Source organism: Bos grunniens, chromosome X, assembly GCF_055505025.1.
Source record: "Bos grunniens cultivar Pamir isolate PY7600 chromosome X, Bosgru_T2T1.0, whole genome shotgun sequence".
In the NCBI taxonomy this organism is placed as follows: Eukaryota; Metazoa; Chordata; class Mammalia; order Artiodactyla; family Bovidae; genus Bos; species Bos grunniens.
Window position 1 is genome coordinate 34721562 of NC_141194.1, and position 21632 is coordinate 34743193.

Below are 21632 nucleotides of genomic sequence, written 5' to 3' on the forward strand. Positions count from 1 at the left end.
GAGTCTACAGACAGGGCTTTCAGGTGCCCTAATGCTCTTCTCCAGATCTCAGTGGGTAGAGGTTTTGTTCTGAGGAAGATTCCCATACTAGCATAAAAAGACATTCCAGGAATTGCCTGGATTTAAAGCAAGGCAAATGGGTGAGAATGCAGAGGACACTGAAATCATACTGATAATGTGCACAGAATCTAGCTCTGCTGTCTACTCGGGGAAAACCCAGGTTGGGTTTCTCAAGGAGGTAACACCACACTTGCCTCTCAATTGTCTTAGGGGATGTGATTTTGGTCTTAAAGGGACAGCCTTATGTTAGTATGGAGGAGGTGACCAAATCCTTGTCCAATGGCAAAGTGATAACCTGAGGAAGGACTAACAGAACCACACTCTTGAAGTGGCTCTACAGAGCCCATTCACAGTTTCCTATTATGATCCCTGAGAATTATCCACTTGGGTTGGCTGACTGCACCCTGAGGAATATTCACACTTCCTCCTTCATGTGTTTGGAGACTTATTCGCCACCAGGTCAAGAGACCCATGAAGCCATTTAGCACTGTTGTTAGAAGTCCACTGGAGGCAGCTTTTATCTGAGCCAGCACAGTGGAGCTTACCAGATGAGGCCATTCACATCTGCTTTCTTTCACTTAGGTGGTGATTCCCCTTTGTTCTCCTTCTTGGCAATACTCTTGTCTGTTACCAGCAAGAGTCATCATGCCTCAGTATCCAGAGAGTCCACGATGCTCCCATGATCAATGCCTTTGGACCTGCATCAAGTCTCAGTCCCTAGAGGTTGCACAGGTCTCCAAGGCACTGGAGGAGACCCATCTCCCCTCCCATCTTCTAATGCCTGGCCATTTGAAGGAGTGTCCCGGTGCTGGTATTCCCAGTACTCCTGAAGGTTGTCAGAGTTTCTGTGCATCTTCCACTGCCATTACAGCCACCTCATCCATCAAATCAGAAGAGGGCTACATGATCCGGGAAGAAGAGAGTAGTCCAGGCACTTTACTGGCTGTGCTAGACCCCAGGAGTGTGCCTATATATGCTCTAGATGAGGAAGTGAATTTGCTGGTGAATTTCCTGCTGCTTAAGTATCAAATGAAAGAGCCGATAACAAAGACAGATACGTTGAAGATTATCATCAACAAGTGTGAAGTCCACTTCCTTGAGATCTTCCTGAGAGCCTCTGAATGCATGGAGATGCTCTTTGGCCTTGATCTGATGGAAGTGGATCATACCAATCACTGCTATCGCCACCTCATCAAATTGGGCCTCACCTATGATGGGATAAAGCACAGTGAAGGGAGCCTGCCCAAGACCGACATCCTGATACTTATCCTGAATGTGATCTTCATGAAGGGCAACCGTGCCACTGAAGACAAAGCCTGGGAAGTTCTTAATGTGACTGGAATCTATTCTGGGATGAATCATTTCATCTTTGGGGAGCCCAGGAAGCTCATCACTGAAGATGTTGTGAAGGAAAAATATCTGGAATACTGGCAGGTGGCCAACACGGATCCTGCAGGATCTGAGTTCCTGTTGACTCCCAGAGCTCATGCTGAAACCACCAAGATGAAGGTCCTGGAGTTTCTGGCCAAAGTTAATGGGACTGACCCAAGTTCTTTCACATCTCAGTATGAGGATGCTATGCAAGATGAAGAAGAGAGAGCCTGAGTCATAAGTTGCCACTACAAGTTCTAATGCCAAGGCTAGCGGCTTCTCCGACAGCTAGATGGGTCAGGGATAGTTTCTTCATGCACTATTGAAAAAGGCAGTTAGTGTTTGTAGAATTTATCTCTGAGGAGGGGCTGAAAGGAAGACCATATTTATGCCTATGTCTTCCTATTTTGTATGTTTAATTTTTTAATTTATTATTTATTTATTTATTTTGGTCTCATTAGTTATCTATTTTTTGATGTATGTACTATTCAAATATTGTTTCTTTTGTTTATTTTTTAAATGAATTTTTATTATTTCTTTGGCCACACTGCATAGCATGTGGGATCTTCTTTCTCTTACTATGAATCGAACCCACACCTTTGTGATGGAAGCATGGAGTCTTAACCACCAGGATACCAGGAAAGTCCCTGCTGTTTCTTTCAATATAGATTTAATTTCCTTCAAAATCTTCAAGTTTTTGAATGATACTGGTCATACATTTAATGTTATAAGGAGGTTTAAAAAGTTTTGTTGTTTCATAGAACAAATTGTGAAACCGTCTTACTTTGTCACCTGTAATAAGAATATGGCATTGCTATACACACTTTCTTAGACATGTGATGGATCAGTATTAAGATAGTTTGGATCAATAAGGAAAGAGAACAAAGTCTAAAGATATTAAGGCATTCTTATCCCTTTTAGTTCTTGTTTTGTAAAAGTAAATGAAATGTACATGAATTTTCTAGTTCTTTCAACAGTGTGTAAGAAATAAATGTTAATAAATTGGACCTCACACTCACTGAATCATTTATTCCCCCAACCTTCAGTGACTACCTACTCTTTGTAAAGCATAGCTTTAATACTGGGAATGTGAAGTACTCAGGACCTGCCCATGGAGTTTAACATATAAAAACAGTAATCTTTTAAGGACAGTGGTGGAATCTTATTTTCTAAACAACTAGTAAAATGAAGGAGTCAGTGGGTAGAGGTGGGCAATCCTATGAGATTGTCAAAGTGTTACTGCAATTAGATGTGGCAACTTGGGACGTTGGGAAACTTCAGGTCCTTTAGTAGGAGTTAATTTTACATGAAACTGGATGATGGGCTACCCAGAAGTCACTGGATTAACAATTGGCCATCACCTGGGAGGGCCAGTGCTCACTTCATTTAAAGGGAATTTCAATTAAGCTGTGTTCAGTGTGATTTGGAAAATAAATAAGAATTAAAGTTTCGGTAGGGGTGAAATGAATGAAAATGTGTAACAAAGTGGCATGGAAGGAGCAGGAGATAAAAAGTAGTTTTCCCTCTTGGTCCTTCCCTGAGTTCCCCTTGTAAGAAAAAGATAAACATCAGAAAAACAAATTCAGTGTTTGTGTTGGAGCATCACAAATATATGAGACTCAAAGAAATGACAAGAGCAGAAAGCTTTTGTATCTTTCAGACAAAGAAACTATAAATTTGTGTTTCTGGTTGAATTGACGTAACAATGGGATTTGGACTAGGGGTAGTAAGTCTTGAAGAAGAAACAGGGTTTGTTTATACATCCTTCTTGGCCCTAAAATTTTGTGTCTCATGGTAAAATGTCTTCTACCCTCTTGGTACAGGAAGCATGCCTTTCTAAGGAAGATTTAGCTCCTGCTTTCAGGGGAACAAACGAGGGTCAGAGTCCTTCTTTCATCAACTGTTTTTCAGGTACCTTCAATTTAAAATAACCTATGTGCAGAGTGGCATTTTTGAGGTGACAGACAGTAATCTCTCCCTATTTATGGTTTCAGTTATTTGTGGTCAACCATGGTCCAAAAAAAAAAAAAAAAAAGATTAAGTAGAAATGCTTAAAGTAAGTAATTCATTAGCTTTTTTCCCTGGATATTAAATATTTATTGATCAACTATTACATATCATGAACATATAAGAAATGCTTGGGATAACATAAACTGATAAACATGATTGACTACTTGTTTTTAAAATGTTACACCCAAATGGGCTAACTACATCAGATGGTTTCACACCAGTGTGAAGTTCAGTGGGACATTGACCTAACTGTACACTTTGAGGCAGACAAAGGAAACAGTAGATTTCGGGGACTGTCTATTCAATATTAGGTCATTTAGAAGTAAGTCATTAGTTTTATTTTTTTTTAAGTAAACATATGTTTTTTTGTGTGTTTTTTTAATATTTATTTATTTATGTGGCTGTGCTGGGTCTTAGTTGCGGTACTCAGGATCTTTTCCTTTTACTGCACACTTTAGTTGTGGCATGCAAGCTCTTAGTTACAGCATGTGGGATCTAGTTGCCTGACCAGGGGTCAAACCCAGGCCCTCTGCATTGGGAACTCAGAGTCTTAGCCACTGAACGACCAGGGAAGTCCCAGTTCATTAGTTTTAAATTGCACTCCTTTCTGAGTACTGTGATGTAATCTTATGCTATCCTGCTTCATCCTGCCTGGGATATGAATAACCCTTTTGCCCAGTGTGAAATGGAATATATCCTACCACCTCAAAAAACAAGGATGTAAAAACCATGAATAATTCTGGGACTCTTGTATCTTCCTATACATAGAAGAGTGCTAAATTCCTTGAGATATTTGGTTTTCCCTAATTACAAATAATTTTTAGTGTTCAGACTGCCTGCCCCCTTTCTTGCAAACTTCTGTATATCCTGACTCCTTCCTCTACCTCCTCGGAGCAGTCTCTCAAGGCTACCTGAGATGCTGTCTCCTGGGCTTGAAGTCCTAACATTTTCCGTTAAGTAAAATAACTTTCTACTTTCATGTTGTGACTAAATTTTTTAGTCAACACCAGTATATCCTGATCTGATAGACAGAGTGCCTGATGAACTATGGATGGAGGTTCATGACATTGTACAGGAGACAGGAATCAAGACCATCCCCAAGAAAAAGAAATGCAAAAAAGCAAATGGCTGTCTGAGGAGGCCTTACAAATAGCTGTGAAAAGAAGAGAAATGAAAAGCAAAGGAGAAAAGGAAAGATATACCCATTTGAATGCAGAGTTCCAAAGAATAGCAAGGAGAGATAAGAAAGCCTTCCTCAGCAATCAATGAAAAGAAACAGAGGAAAACAATAGAATGGGAAAGACTAGAGACCTCTTCAAGAAAATTAGAGATACCAAGGAAACATTTCATGCAAAGATGGGCTCAATACAGGACAGAAATGGTATGGACCTAACAGAAGCAGAAGATATTAAGAAGAGGTGGCAAGAATACACAGAAGAACTGTATAAAAATGATCTTCACAACCCAGATAATCATGATGGTGTGATCACTCACCTAGAGCCAGACATCCTGGAATGTGAAGTCAAGTGGGCCTTAGGAAGCATCACTATGAACAAAGCTAGTGGAGGTGATGGAATTCCAGTTGAGCTATTTCAAATCCTGAAAGATGATGCTGTAGAAGTGCTGCACTCAATATGCCAGCAAATTTGGAACACTCAGCAGTGGCCACAGGACTGGAAAAGGTCAGTTTTCATTCCAATCCCAAAGAAAGGCAATGCCAAAGAATGCTCAAACTACTGCACAATTGCACTCATCTCACATGCTAGGAAAGTAATGCTTAAAATTCTCCAAGCCAGGCTTCAGCAATACGTTAACCATGAACTTCCTGATGTTCAAGCTGGTTTTAGAAAAGGCAGAGGAACCAGAAATCAAATTTCCAACATCTGCTAGATCATCGAAAAAGAAAGAGACTTCCAGAAAAACATCTATTTCTGCTTTATTGACTATGCCAAAGCCTTTGGCTGTGTGGATCAAAATAAACTGTGGAAAATTCTGAAAGAGATGGGAATACCAGACTACCTGGCCTGCCTCTTGAGAAACCTGTATGTAGGTCAGGAAGCAGCAGTTAGAACTGGACATGGAACAACAGACTGGTTCCAAATAGGAAAAGGAGTACGTCAGGGCTGTATATTGTCACCCTGCTTATTTAACTTATATGCAGAGTACATCATGAGAAACGCTGGGCTGGAGGAAGCACAAGCTGGAATCAAGATTGCCTGGAGAAATATCAATAACCTCAGATATGCAGATGACACCACCCTTATGGCTGAAAGTGAAGAAGAACTAAAGAGCCTCTTGATGAAAATGAAAGAGGAGAGTGAAAAAGTTGGCTTAAAACTCAACATTCAGAAAACTAAGATCATGGCATCTGGTCCCATCACTTCATGGCAGATAGATGGGGAAACAGTGGAAACAGTATCAGACTTTATTTTTCTGGGCTCCAAAATCAGTACAGATGGTTATTGCAGCCATGAAATTAAAAGACACTTACTCCTTGGAAGGAAAGTTATGACCAACCTAAACAGCATATTAAAAAGCAGAGACATTACTTTGCCATTAGTCAAGGCTATAGTTTTTCCAGTGGTCACATATGGATGTGAGAGTTGGACTATAAAGAAAGCTGAGCACCAAAGAATTGATGCTTTTGAACTGTGGTGTTGGAGAAGACTCTTGAGAGTCCCTTGGACTGCAAGGAGATCCAACCAGTCCATCCTAAAGGAGATCAGTCCTGGGTGTTCATTGGAAGGACTGATGTTGAGGCTGAAACTCCAGTACTTTGGCTACCTGATGTGAAGAGCTGACTCATTGGAAAAGACCCTGATGCTGGGAAAGATTGAGGGTAGGAGGAGAAGGGGACGACAGAGGATGAGATGGTTGGCTGGCATCACTGACTCGATGGAGATGAGTCTGGGTGGACTCCGGGAGTTGGTGATGGACAGGGAGGCCTGGCGTGCTGCAGTTCATGGGGTCGCAAAGAGTCGGACACGACTGAGTGACTGAACTGAACTGAGTATATCCTGCCTCATTCCCTTAGTAGCCTTGTCAATTATCAGATCAGCTGTCATGGTTTCATAATGATTGTGTTCAAGTAACTAATAATGGCCCAAAACAGAAGTGTAGTGGTGCTGCCACATTGGATATTGTTTTAGTATACATAATTTATAAATTGAACTATGTCTTATGTATATGTATGTAGGCTTCCCAAGTGGAGCAGTGGTAAACCATCCTCTTGCCAATGCAGGAGACTCAAGAGACATGTGTTCGATCCCTGGGTTAGAAAGATCCCCTGGAGAAGTAAATGACAAATCACTCCAGTATTCTTGCTTGGAAAATCCTATGGACAGCGGAGCCTGGTGGTCTACAGTCCATGGGATCACAAAGAGTCAGACATGACTAAGTGACGGAGCACACACACATAGTTATGTATATGTCGGAAGGAATAAACCCAGTAAATGTAGGATTAAGTACTCTCGGTGGTTCCAGACACCCACTGCTGTTTTGGGGACATATCATATCTTCTGTGAATTCGTCTAGAATTCACTCTTTAATTCTCCTAGCCTGAATCAGACCTTCTGTCCCTTAAGGTATTTCTCTTCTCACTACTCTTTGGAGCCAGGAACTTACAGTGGATTTAAAGAAATAAGGTTGAAGTAAGACACACAGCTTGGGGATTATCTGTGAGCTTCTCTTACCAATGTCTTGAGAGCTGAGCCTGCCTAGGGGCTGGCATTTTTATCATCTCCTTCTCTCTCTGCAATACAGTGTCCTTCCCCTGAGTCTTCTCCAGTGTACACTGTTGTTCAAACTGGAACCTGACCTGTTGTCCAGCTCTTCAGTCCTCCTCTGAAAGCTGCACCTGCTCCCAGCAGAACAAACAGGGCAAAATTCACCTGCCTCCCCCTGACTTGGAGCATTCCAGCTCCCTGGTGGTCCCCTCCCTCACCTGTACCCCTGTGATACCAACATCATGTTCCGTACAAAAGGTAACTTTGGCACTGAAATTTAGATCTGGTCACCCAGTGGGCATTTCCTCCAGGTTCTCAAAATATTTCCCAAACAGCTGGTGAGTATAGTCTTATCTGTCAAATAATCTACTAATTTGGGGGAAATAACCCTGAAGTTGGAGGGGGGATTTTGAAAGTACCTAAAGATTTGTAATATAATTGTAATGAGTTTTTTTAGCATGCCCACTGAACATATACATTTATGAGCATACCTATGTGGTTAATAACCAAAACTTCCCTCATAAGTGACAGCTGAAGAGAGGTAAAAGACCTTGGAAATCATAGCACAGCAAACATCTAGAGAGGATTAATTTCTTAAATTCCCTGGAGTCCATCCAGGAGATGAAAAATGGTTTATTGACAAACACTCTGTCTTTGGTTAGCAGAAATAAAAATATTTCAATACAATTCTACTGCCTCTTGTCTATATGACCAAAAGAAAATCCTCATTTTATCCTTGTGCCTTTTCCTTCCTTTCTTTGTATAAAAGTGTTTAGCTGTGCTCCTACATCTTGAAGGTGACAAAATTCATAGGTTTTTGACTAGAAACCAACAGAAAGAATAAAATTCTCATCCCATTAAGATTTTTCCAGTTGAGGTTTAGGTCAGTGCAGGAAAGTACTACTGAGTGAAGAAGGCAAAATCTTCTTGTTGCTATTTTATAGGATCCTTTAGAAAATTGGATGTAAGCCTATATTTGGGAGTAAGTATCACATCGTAGGACCTCAGAAAAGTTAAAGAATTTCAGGGAAATCTGACCTTCTCACACACTAACAGGAAATAGAGAGGATGGTTTGTCATAAAAATTCTACTCAGTTCACTTGCTCAGTTGTGTCCGACTCATGGAGTGCAGCACGCCAGGCTTCCCTGTCTATCACCAACTCCTGGAGCTTACTCAAACTCATGTCCATTGAGTCAGTGATGCCATCCAGCCATCTCATCCTCTGTCATCCCCTTCTCCTCCTACCTTCAATCTTTCCCAGCATCAGGGTCTTTTCTAGTGAGTCAATTCTTTGCATCACATGGCCAAAGTATTGGTGTTTCAGCTTCAGCATCAGTCCTTCCAATGAATGTTCAGGACTGATTTCCTTTAGGATGGACTGGTTGGATCTCCTTGTGGTCCAAGAGACCCTCAAGATTCGTCTCCAACACCACAGTTCAAAAGCATCAATTCTTTGGCACTCAGCTTTATAGTCCTTCTTGATAGTCCAAGTCTCACATCCATACATGACTAATGAGAAAACCATAGCTTTGACTAGATGGATTTTTGTTGGCAAAGTAGTATCTCTGGTTTTGGATGTTGACAATTTGATCTCTGGTTCCTCTGCCTTTTCTAAATCATGCTTGAACATCTGGAAGTTCCTGGTTCATGTACTGTTTAAGCCTGGCTTGGAGAATTTTGAGCATTACTTTGCTAGCATGTGAGATGAGTACAATTGTGTGGTAGTTTGAACATTCTTTGTCATTGCCTTTCTTTGGGATTGGAATGAAAACTGACCTTTACCAGTCCTGTGGCCATTGCTGAGTTTTCCAAATTTGCTGGCATATTAAGTGCAGCACTTTCACAGCATCATCTTTCAAGATTTGAAATAGCTCAACTGGACTTCCATTCCTCCCCTAGCTTTGTTCACTGGATCATCGTAAAAGCAAGAGAGTTTTAGAAAAACATTTACCTCTGCATTATTGACTATGCCAAAGCCTCTGACTGTGTGGATCACAGCAAACTGTGGAAAAAATTCTACTAGTCATGGTATATTGAGCACTAACTTTTTAACAGATTAGGGGGAAAACCACAAGTGGCCATTCACGTTATCTTCCTCTCCTTTCTGGGCTCATGGAGAGACTGTGTTCCCAAGTGCACTTATAGTTAGAAAGGGCATTTGACTAACCCTTGCCATTGGTCTGTGAGCAGAAGCAGTATTTGTCATTTCCAGGCCAAAGCATTTGCTCTTCAGTTTACACACTTGCATGTTTTTTCTTGCATTTATCAGTAAACATGGAAATCATATATTGATTCAGACCTATAAGAAGGGAACAGCCTGAACCCTTTTGTTGCCTGTTAGCATAGAATGTCTACCAACTCATAGGGAGAAACAAATTTTTATCATATTAAGCTTTCATATTAAGCTTCAAGTGCGGTCTGTTATATAATTTATCAGTCACTTTTTGTGGCTAAAGCACAGCTACTCTTTCTGGCTTTCAGTTCAGTTCAGTTCAGTCGCTCTGTCATCTCTGACTCTTTGCGACCCCATGGATCGCAGCACGCCAGGCCTCCCTGTCCATCACCATCTCCCGGAGTTCACTCAAACTCACGTCCATTGAGTCGATGATGCCATCCAGCCATCTCATCCTCTGTTTCTGGAATTAGGTTTAATCAAATATTTTAATTACTACAGTAACTGTGCATATTTTGTTGCAGGGAATTCTAACAATAGTAAGAAATCACAATTGTCCCTCTTTATAACTAAAAAATTCTACTTCTTCGTCAAAGGTAAACTCATTTAACTTCTATAATCCCTGGACTTCACCAGGCAAGAATACTGGAGTATCCATCCCCTTCTCCAGGAAATATATTATTTTAAAGCTAGTTATTTTTTATACATAGATATACTATAAAAATACTTTGTGATTTTTTTTCACATACATGAGTTCACTGATGTTTATTATTTCATTATTACAATCCAGTGTATATTTTTATCTCAGACATTCTAGTTTTTACCTCTCCAGGTTCATTTTGGGTCTTTTTATGTCTTCTGTCTCTCAAACCAGTTAATCCTTCTTGTTTTTGGAACATATGAAATATTGTTGCAATAACTGTTTTGATGTCCTTAACTAATTATCACATTATACACCTTTAACTTACATATGGTACCAATAATATCTCAATAAATCTCAAAAAAACATAATGTAAAAGGAGGCACGATCAGTCAGAAATAGAGGTTGCAATGAGGTATGGAGGAGATTGAGCTTTTTAATCATTGGTATCTCTGTATCACCCTCAACTCCATTGCTAGCTGTCTTAAATACTATAACTGAACCAAGGAGAGACAGTCAAGTCTACTGACTTCTCGTCTCTTGAGAATCCTGGAAATGGAAATGAAGACATACTATCTGAATTATGGCTTTCGCCTGCAGGCTTCTGGAGCAACTTCTCCTTGAGGATACTGTTGGTCTCAAGGTATCATCCCACACTTCCCAAGACTTCCTGCTGCCTCAAGTTACCTGTACTGGTTACTCCATTAAGGTGGCAGCCCATGCTGAAAGTACTAACCACAATTCTGTTCTCACCTCTTCATTGCTCTCACCACAGGGGCACCTGTGGATGTCAAAGGGAAGAAAGTGGAGCTTCTGGCTTGAAATCTCTTGCACTTCCAGGTAAAGAATATGTATGGAGTGGATGAACTCTCTCATGAAATCAGACTTCACTTCTGCTAAAACATGAAGCAGAGCTTGTCCAAATATCATTTTGTAAGTGTTATTTAAATAAAGCAGCTGTTTCAATTAGTGATGAACATCTGGGGATCAATAAAATTGCTCAGAACATTAGCACACAAGATTAAAAGATGATACGTACATTTGTTAATGAAAGTATGGGTGACCCACAGCTCAGCCTTTTTAAAAAATTCATAATGGGTACCCTCTATTAAGGAATTTCATTACAAGAAGAACTTGACTGTGGTTTAAAATTAGCCAGTTAAATACATAGCAAAGGAGTCACCTATGAATCTTCAAAAATTGTTATGGACTATAATAATTCATAGTACAAAATGTAATGGGAAATTTGAATTGGAAATAAAGGGCTGTTCTATGTCTCAACATACACATACACATCTTTGTAGTGGTTTGAAAATATAGCCACAATTTCTTTAATACTCCATTGAATGTGGTGATATGCTGGGCCAGCTTTAGCAACAAATAGTATGCTAGACTGCAGCAGAAGTGAAGCACTGTGGTTTCTGATACGAGATCAGGAAATTTTATTACAAACATTTTCATTATAGAACTTCTGCCTAATCTTTTATCTTTTTAGCTTACTTGACTTTAGAACCAAATTGCCATCCTGTGAAATAGCCTGGGCTACATGGAGAGGCTACCTGTAAGGGTCCAGGCCAACAATCCCTGCTGCAGATAATTTGCTAAGTGGCTACAGGAAACTAATGAAATCTCCAAACCTCCGTATGTTCAACACTTGCGATATCCATTCCTTCCATCTTTTTATCCTGGTGATTAGAAAAACAGACTAACTTAAGCTTTATCGACATTACTTTTCCTTACCTATTTTTTTTTTTGGCAAGCAGCTAATGAAAGTCCTTTTTTGAATAAGTCAACAAATTGCTTCATCTCCAAAGGAGCCTCTCAAACCCAGGAAACAGAATTAAGTGTACTCTTCATAGCAAAAACAGGTTAGAAAATATTTGAGAACCTAAGAATTTGTATTTACATGTTAATAAATCTAATTATTATCCTTAGCGTTACTTTAGAGATGCCAGAAAAAATAATTAATAAAATAGTTTGTCTTGGGCAAATTCTCTTTTACCTGATTAATGTTCCTGAGTCTAGAATGTCAGTAATGAATCTGTTTTGTTTATAAAACACGTGTCATATGTACTCAGAAGATGAAAATGAAAACACCTTCATAAAGTGATACAAGATCAAGTTTTAGATTCATCCCACTTTTATGTGTCGAGGAGTTCAAGAAAGAGACAAGTGGCCCTCTAGAGGGCAATAAAAATGAGATGTCTGCTGCATTTTTTACTTCTTTACCTCTAGGAAATTGAGGAGTATCTTAAGCAAGAAGCCCTAACCTGGGGTCTAAGAAGAGAGTGGATATGTGAAATTCCAACTTTATTTTTTATTGGCTTTTAATTGCATTATAACATTCCCAAACCGCATTATTACTAGTTGTCCCTATCACTTGGCCACCAAAGAATTACAAATGTTTACATCACATTTCTGTTATAGAAATATTGTGATAAATATTTTATAATTTTATATATTTATATATATAATTTTATATATTTAATATAGAAATATTTTAATTTTAAAATATTTTTTTAGATAGTTAAATTTAAATTTAATTTTTAAATTAATTTTAATATGAATTTATTATTTTAATTGGCGGCTAATTACTTTACAATATTGTAGTGATTTTGCCATACATTGACATGAATCTGCCATGGGTGTACATGTGTTCCCCATCCTGAACCCCTCTCCCACCTCCCTCTCCATCCCATTCCTCTGGGTCATCCCAGTGCACCAGCCCCGATCACCCCATATCATGCATCAAACCTGGACTGGTGATTCGTTTCACATATGATAATATACATGTTTCAATGCCATTCACCCAAATCATCCCACCCTCGCCCTCTCCCACAGAGTCCAAAAGACTGTTCTATACATCTGTGTCTCTTTTGCTGTCTCGCATATAGGGTTATCATTACCAATTTTCTAAATCCATATATATGCATTGCTTCTGCTGTTGCTGCTAAGTCGCTTCAGTTGTGTCCGACTCTGTGCGACCCCATAGATGGCAGCCCAACAGGCTCCCCCGTCCCTGGGATTCTCCAGGCAAGAACACTGGAGTGGGTTGCCATTTCCTTCTCCAATGCATGATTTTCCAGGCAAGAGTACTGGAGTGGGGTGCCATCACCTTCTCCAATATATGCATTAGTATACTGTATTGGTGTTTTTCTTTCTGGCTTACTTCACTCTGTATAATAGGCTCCAGTTTCATCCACCTCATTAGAACTGATTCAAATGTATTTTTTTAATGGTTCAGTAATATTCCATTTGGAGAAGGCAATGGCACCCCACTCCAGTATTCTTGCCTGGAAAATCCCATGGATGGAGGAGCCTGGTGGGCCGCAGTCCATGGGGTCGCTAGAGTCGGACACGACTGAGCGACTTCACTCTCACTTTTCCTTTCATGCACTGGAGAAGGAAGTGGCAACCCACTCCAGTGTTCTTGCCTGGAGAATCCCAGGGACAGGGGAGCCTGGTGGGCTGCCGTCTATGGGGTCGCACAGAGTCAGACACGACTGAAGTGACTTAGCAGTAGCAGCAATATTCCATTGTGTATATGTACCACAGCTTTCTTATCCATTCATCTGCCAATGGACATCTAGGTTGCTTCCATGTCCTGGCTATTATAAACAGTGCTGCGATGAACACTGGGGTACATGTGTCTCTTTCAATTCTGGTTTCCTTGGTGTGTATGCCCAGCAGTAAGATTGCTGGGTCATATGGCAGTTCTATTTCCATTTTTTTAAGGAATCTCCACACTGTTATCCATAGTGGCTGTACTAGTTTGCATTCCCACCAACAGTGTAAGAGGGTTCCCTTTTCTCTACACCCTCTCCAGCATTTATTGTTTGTAGACTTTTGGATAGCAACCATTCTGACTGGTGTGAGATGGTACCTCATTGGGGTTTTGATTTGCATTTCTCTGATAATGAGTGATGTTGAGCATCTTTTCATGTGTTTGTTAGCCATCTGTATGTCTCCTTTGGAGAAATGTCTGCTTAGTTCTTTGGCCCATGTTTTGATTGGGTCGTTTATTTTTCTGGAATTGAGCTGCAGAAGTTGCTTGTATATTTTTAAGATTAATTCTTTGTCAGTTGCTTCATTTGCTATTATTTTCTCCCATTCTGAAGGCTGTCTTTTCACCTTGCTTATAGTTTCCTTTGTTGTGCAAAAGCTTTTAAGTTTAATTAGGTCCCATTTGTTTATTTTTGCTTTTATTTCCAATACTCTGGGAGGTGGGTCATAGAAGATCCTGCTGTGATTTATGTCGGAGAGTGTTTTGCCTATGTTCTCCTCTAGGAGTTTTATAGTTTCTGGTCTTACATTTAGATCTTTAATCCATTTTGATTTTATTTTTGTGTATGGTGTTAGTTTCATTCTTTTACAAGTGGTTGACCAGTTTTCCCAGCACCACTTGTTAAAGAGATTGTCTTTTCTCCATTGTATATTCTTGCCTCCTTTGTTGAAGATAAGATGTTCGTAGGTGTGTGGATTTATCTCTGGGCTTTCTATTTTGTTCCATTGATCTATATTTCTGTATTTTATATTTTAATATATAAATATTTTATATATAAAATATTTATATATTAATATATATTATATAAATATTTTATATTTATCACTACTTTGAAAGTATGACCGTCATTAGACCCACCATTAGATGTTATTATTCATTGTGTTAATGAAGTCTACATTTAACATCGTTTTTTTACTTTTTGAAAAATGTATTCAAATATTAGTTTTTTCCACAGTTCTTGCATCTTATTTTTTGTATTTTAAACATCCTATTCTATAAAGAAGCAGAAGCTTCATCAAATTGCCAAAGAGGCTGATGGCTTAAAAAAAAAAAAAGTAACTCTGATCTAGAGCAACAAGATCAAGGCAGTTTACCATTGAGTATATACACTTGCTTGTGATTTTCTCTGGTTAATTCAGAGACTTGCCTCATTCACATTACTAACTCAGTGCAGTAGAATGAAATATTTTTAAATTGTAACTCTCCAGAATCCAGCTTTTGGTGAGCTTTTAGTGAGGATCAGAACCCACAAACATATTTCCATGAGGAAACTTCTTTCACCTGGATATGTATTCTGGATCAAATTACTCTGGGATATAAGCCTAAATCCTGAAGCCCCTAAGTTTGTGTACCACACAGTCTGCCATAAAATGTAGGCCTGCAAAAAGTAATTACAGTGCAGAATGATGAATACTTTAATACCTTTTCAACCTTCATTAATACTCCTCTATATTGACCCTGTGGTCCGTATGCACATTCATAAGGCTCATGCTTCCCTTTGGCTGCCCCCAGTGCTTCTGCCATCCCCTCTTTCCATGCTTTCTTTCCTTATAGGTTACTTCTTTCCCTTCTCTACACTCAGACTATCAAGAGCTTATTCATTTCTCAGAGCCCCATTTGTATGAGATAAATAAAAGCCACAGAGCAGTACAGTATATATGTGAGAAAAAGGCTTAGTACCTCATAATTCTCCTTAAATGTCCTCTCTTCTTCCATGAAATTCTCTTATCACAAGGGTCCCCAACCTCTGGGATCTAATGCCTAATGATCTGAGCTGGAACTGGTGGAACAGTAATAGAAATAAAGTGCACAGTAAGTGTAATGTGCCTGAATTATCCCGAAACCAGCCCCCACAGCCCCACCTCCATGTCTGTGGAAAAATTGTCTTCCATGAAACTGGTCACTGGTGCCAAAAATGTTGGGGACAGCTACTCTATCAGATCTAAATAGTGGTAGTCTTCTATCAACTCATAGAGCAGTGTTTTAATATACGATACCAAGTGCATGCTGCTTTGTACAACTGCAAACTTTAGTGTAATTTTTTTTTTTTCTACTTGATGGTGGGCTATTTGAGGAACAGATCTGACCTGTTAATCACTGTATTTTCCAGGACTACAAAGAATGCCTGGAGTGCCATCTAGTATATATCTGTGATTGAGTACATAACTCAATATTGCTGGTAAGAACAACAAATCCTATCAGTGGAAGGAGTAATTTTCAAAGGATTCATTTCTGAGCACAGTTGATCCATTGATCAATTTTAAAACTGTGGCTAAAACCAGTCTTTTATACTGATCTTTGCCAGCCAGTTCTTTTGGGATTAATTAAAATAAGAATTTGTTAACTGTTCTTGCTTATGCTACTGCTTCATATTCTCACAAAGTGAAATGTGTGATGAATATAAAGTCTACCACCCATGCCATTTAATTTTTTTTCTGTGTATCCATTGCTTACAAAGAACAGGTTATAGAAAGAGACTTTAAAATAAGGGCTTATATGTTTAGCAACACCTGAAAGATACTTTTAATACCATAAGGCTCATTTGAGAAGAGAAAATATATTCTTTTGAGATACATTATGGTGCAGTAACAACCAACCTCCAAAATCAGTGGATTTGCATAGTAGTTGATTTCTTGCTCCTATGACATGTCTATTATTACATGGAGAAGGTACAGTCAGAGACTGATGCTGAGGGTGACTCAATTTCTGCATTTACTTCAAAAATCACTACAGCTGAGGAAAGGAATCTGAAAAAATTACCCAGTGGCACTTAAACTTGCAAAATACTGTATAGCACTTCTCATATGTTTTTGGCCAAATAAATTATATGTTCACACATAAGTATCAGTTAGGAAGTGAACTATTACCATGTACATAAAAAGAGAAGAACATGAATATTTTTTAAAAGCAGTAAAAGCAATCCAGTCAGTTTATGGGCATTTTTTTTTTTTTAAGCTTTTCTTATTTCCTAGTGTTACCTTGCTGGTTCAATCTAGAGACCAGACCTGGGGTTTTTTATTGAGACAGTGTCATGCTGTTACATTTTTGATTACATAAGAAGGTTAACCATAGAGTTACCATGTAGAACTTCCATTCAAAATGTGATTTTAAATATGCATTCTTATATTTTAGTTGTGCCTGGAATTCTCTTCAAAAACATAATAATGAGAGCTCTGAAAAAAATGTGATCTTGTAACATTCAGTTCAGTTTAGTCGCTCAGACATTTCTGACTCTCTGTGACCCCATGGATTGCAGCATGCCAAGCCTCCCTGTCCATAACCAACTCCGTGAGTTTACTCAGATTCATGTCCATTGAGTCGGTGATGGCATCTCATCCTCTGTCGTCCCCTTCTCCTCCCATCTTCAAACTTTCCCAGTATCAGGGTCGTTTCAAATGAGTCAGTTCTTCACATTAGGTGGTCAAAGTATTGGTGTTTCAGCTTCAGCATCAGTCCTTCCAATGAATATTCAGGACTGATTTCCTTCAGGATGGACTGGTTGGATCTCGCTGCTGTCCATGGGAATCTCAAGAGTCTTTTCCAACACCACAGTTCAAAAGCATCAATTCTTTGGTGTTCAGCTTTCTTTATAGTCCAACTGTTACAACCATACATGACTACTGGAAAAACCATAGCTTTCATTAGATGGACCTTTGTTGGCAAAGTAATGTCTTTGCTTTTTAATATGCTGTCTAGATTGGTTAAAACTTTGCTTCTAAGGAGGAAGCTTCTTTTAGTTTCATGGCTTCAGTCATCATCTGCAGTGATTTTGGAGCCCAGAAAAATAAAGCCTATTACTGTTTTCACTATTTCCCCACCTATTTGCTGTGAAGTGATGGGACCGGATGCCATAATCTTAGTTTTCTGAATGTTGAGTTTTAAGCCAACTTTTTCACTCTCCTCTTTCACTTTCATCAAGAGGCTCTTTAGTTCTTCACTTTCTGCCATAAGGGTGGTGTCATCTACATGTCTGCTGCTGCTACTGCTAAGTCACTTCAGTCATGTCTGACTCTGTGTGACCCCATAGACTTCAGCCCACCAGGCTCTCCTGCCCCTGAGATTCTCCAGGCAAGAACACTGGAGTGGGTTGCCATTTCCTTCTCCAATGCATGAAAGTGAAAAACTGAAAGTGAAGTTGCTCAGTCATGTCCGACTCTTAGCGACCCCATGGAGTGCACCCTACCAGGCTCCTCCATCCATGGGATTTTCCAGGCAAGAGTACTGGAGTGGGGTGCCATTGCCTTCTCCACTACATGTCTGAGGTTATTGATATTTTTTCCCGGCAATCTTGATTCCAGCTTCTGCTTCATCCAGGCAAACATTTCTCATGATATAGTCTGCATATAAGTTAAATAAGCAAGGTGACAATAAACAGCCTTAATGTACTCCTTTCCCAATTTGGAACCAGTCCATTGTTCCATGTCCAGTTCTAACTGTTGCTTCTTGACCTGTATACAGATTTCTCAGGAGGCAGGTCAGGTGGTCTGGTATTCCCACCACTTTACGGATTTTCCACATGTTATGATCCAAGAAGTCAAAGGCTTTGGCATAGTCAATAAAGCAGAAATAGATGTTTTTCTGGAGCTCTCCTGCTTTTTGATGATCCAATGGATGTTGGCAATTTGATCTCTGGTTCCTCTCCCTTTTCTAAATCCATCTTGAACATCTGGAAGTTCATATTTCACATACTGTTGAAGCCTAGCTTGGAGAATTTTGAGCATTACTTTGCTAGCGTGTGAGATGAGTGCAATTGTGTGGTAGTTTGAACATTCTTTGGCATTTCCTTTCTTTGGGATTGGAATGAAAACTGAATTTTCCAGTCCTGTGGTCACTGCTGAGTTTTCCAGATTTGTTGACATATTGAGTGAAGCACTTTCAGAGCATCATCTTTTAGGATTTGAAAGAGCTCAACTGGAATTCCATCACCTCCACTAGCTTGGTTCATAGTGATGCTTCCTAAGTCCCACTTGACATCACATTCCAGGATGTTTGGCTCTATGTGAGTGATCACACCATCGTGGTTATCTGGATCATGAAGATCTTTTTGTACAGTTCTTCTGTGTTTTCTTGCCACCTCTTCTCAATATCTTCTGCTTCTGTTAGATCCCTACCATTTCTGTCCTTTATTGTGCCCATCTTTGCATGAAATGTTCCCTTGATATCTCTAATTCTCTTGAAAAGATCTATCGTGTTTCCCATTCTATTATTTTCCTTTATTTCTTTACATTGATCACTGAGGAAGACTTTCTTATCTCTCCTTGCTATTCTTTGGAACTCTGCATTCAAGTGGGTATATCTTTCCTTTTCTCCTTTGCTTTTCGCTTCTCTTCTTTTCACAGCTATTTGGCTTCCTCAGACAACCATTTTGCCTTTTTGCATTTCTTTCTCTTGAGAATGGTCTTGTTCACTGCCTCCTGTACAATGTCATGAAACTATGTCCATAGTTCTTCAGGCACTCTGTCAGATCTAATCCCTTGAATTTATTTGTCACTTCCACTGTATAATCATAAGGGATTTGATTTAGGTCATACCTGAATGGTCTAGTGGTTTTCCCTACTTTCTTCAATTTAAGTCTGAATTTGGCAATAAGGAGTTCATGATCTGAGCCACAGTCAGCTCCTGGTCTTCTTTTTGCTGACTGTATAGAGCTTCTCCATCTTTGATTGCAAAGAATATAATTGTTCTGATTTTAGTATTGACCATCTGGTGATGTCCATGTGTAGAGTCTTCTCTTGTATTGTTGGAAAAGGGTGTTTGCTGTGACCATTATGTTCATACCTCCAGGATAGTTTGGCCTCAGGTCAAATAACAGGAAGGGAACAGATAAAATTGGATTAAAGATTTACTGAGCATGGCCCTGCCCATCAGAACAAGACCCAGTTTCCACCCACCCCCAGTCAGTCACTCCCATCAGGAAGCTTCCATAAACCTCTTATTCTTCTCCATCAGAGGGCACACAGACTGAAAACCACAATCACGGAAAACTAACCAACCTGATCACATGGATCACACCCTTGTCTAACTCAATGAAACTATGAGCCATGCCTTGTAGGGCCACCTAAGACGGACGGGTCATGGTGGAGAGTTCTGACAAAATGTGGTCCACTGGAGAAGGGAATGGCAAACCACTTCAGTATTCTTGCCTTGAGAACCCCATGAACAGTATGAAAAGGCAAAAAGATAGGACACTGAAAAATGAACTCCTCACGTCAATAGGTGCCCTATATGCTACTGGAGATCAGTGGAGAAATAACTCCAGAAATACTGAAGAGATGGAGCCAAAACAAAAACAACGCCCAGTACTGGATGTGACTGGTGATGGAAGTGAAGTCTGATCCTATAAAGAGCAATATTGCATAGGAACCTGGAATGTTAGGTCCATGAATCAAGGCAGATTGGAAGTGGTCAAACAGCAGATGGCAAGAGTGAACATTACTGTTAATTTGTAACATTACTAAGTGTTAATTTTATTAAGAAATATTTACATATCAAAAGATCTCAGTATGCCTACATAACCAGGTTGATGAAATAGTAGATAACTGTGTTGTTAGGGATAAAAGTTCTTTTCCTGTTACCCCACTAACCATTTTACCTTTGGTTTTATTTAGTCATGTGAGCATAGATCTGGTCATCTGATTAAGATTTAGACCATGGGCTACAAATAGAAGTGTTGTATTGTATAAAGAGAAGGCACTTTTTCACTGCCCTTCCTGTTTTTCTGCTGTCCAGAAGGTGGGTATTATGGTTGGAGTTCTGGAAATTTTCACTGAGCCTTTAGCAAATGCAAAGATGTTTTTGGTAACATGACCCAGAGCCTGGAAGCCATAAAGCCTGGGGTCCTGCTGTCAGGACCCCAGAAAATATAAGAAACTATTTAGCATTTCAGAAAATCAGGCTTTTCAGTGAACTTGTGACTACTCTACTTAATTCATCATATGGGCTATGGCTGAAGCAGTCTATGCCAGTTCCCACATTGCAAATCAAGTTCAGTTCAGTTCAGTCGCTCTGCCGTGTCCAACTCTTTGTGACCCCATGAATCGCAGCACGCCAGGCTTCCCTGTCCATCACCAACTCCTGGAGTTCACTCAGACTCACGTCCATCGAGTCAGCGATACCATCCAGCCATCTCATCCTCTGTCTTCCCCTTCTCCTCCTGCCCCCAATCCCTCCCAGCATCAGAGTCTTTTCCAATGAGTCAACTCTTCGCATGTGGTGGCCAAAGTACTGGAGTTTCAGCTTCAGGATCATTCCCTCCAAAGAAATCCCAGGGCTGATCTCCTTCAGAATAGACTGGATGGATCTCCTTGCAGTCCAAGAGACTCTCAAGAGTCTTCTCCAACACCACAGTTCAAAAGCATCAATTCTTCAGTGCTCAGCCTTCTTCACAGTCCAACTCTCACATCCATACATGACCACAGGAAAAACCATAGCCTTGACTAGACGGACCTTTGTTGGCAAAGTAATGTCTCTGCTTTTGAATATGCTATCTAGATTGGACATAACTTTCCTTCCAAGGAGTAAGCATCTTTTAATTTCATGGCTGAAGTCACCTCTGCAGTGATTTTGGAGCCCCCAAAAAATAAAGTCGGACACTGTTTCCACTGTTTCCCCATCTATTTCCCATGAAGTGATAGGACTGGATGCCATGATCTTTGTTTTCTGAATGTTGAGCTTTAAGCCGACTTTTTCACTCTCCACTTTCACTTTCATCAAGAGGCTTCTTAGTTCCTCTTCACTTTCTGCCATAAGGGTGGTGTCATCTGCATATGTGAGGTTATTTATATTTCTCCCAGCAATCTTGATTCCAGCTTGTGTTTCTTCCAGTCCAGCGTTTCTCATGATGTACTCTGCATATAAGTTAAATAAGC

The 21632-nt window shown here is 39.7% G+C and overlaps 1 protein-coding gene across 1 annotated transcript; it reads left to right on the top strand.

Moving 5' to 3' along the window:
• The first annotated feature begins 686 nt into the window (after window positions 1-686).
• LOC147340111 (melanoma-associated antigen B16-like) lies at window positions 687-1665 on the top strand. Its single transcript, XM_086387623.1, has one exon. It carries the CDS (start codon window positions 706-708, stop codon window positions 1663-1665), a length of 960 nt encoding a protein of 319 aa, XP_086243749.1. The 5' UTR covers window positions 687-705.
• The last annotated feature ends 19967 nt before the right edge of the window (window positions 1666-21632 follow it).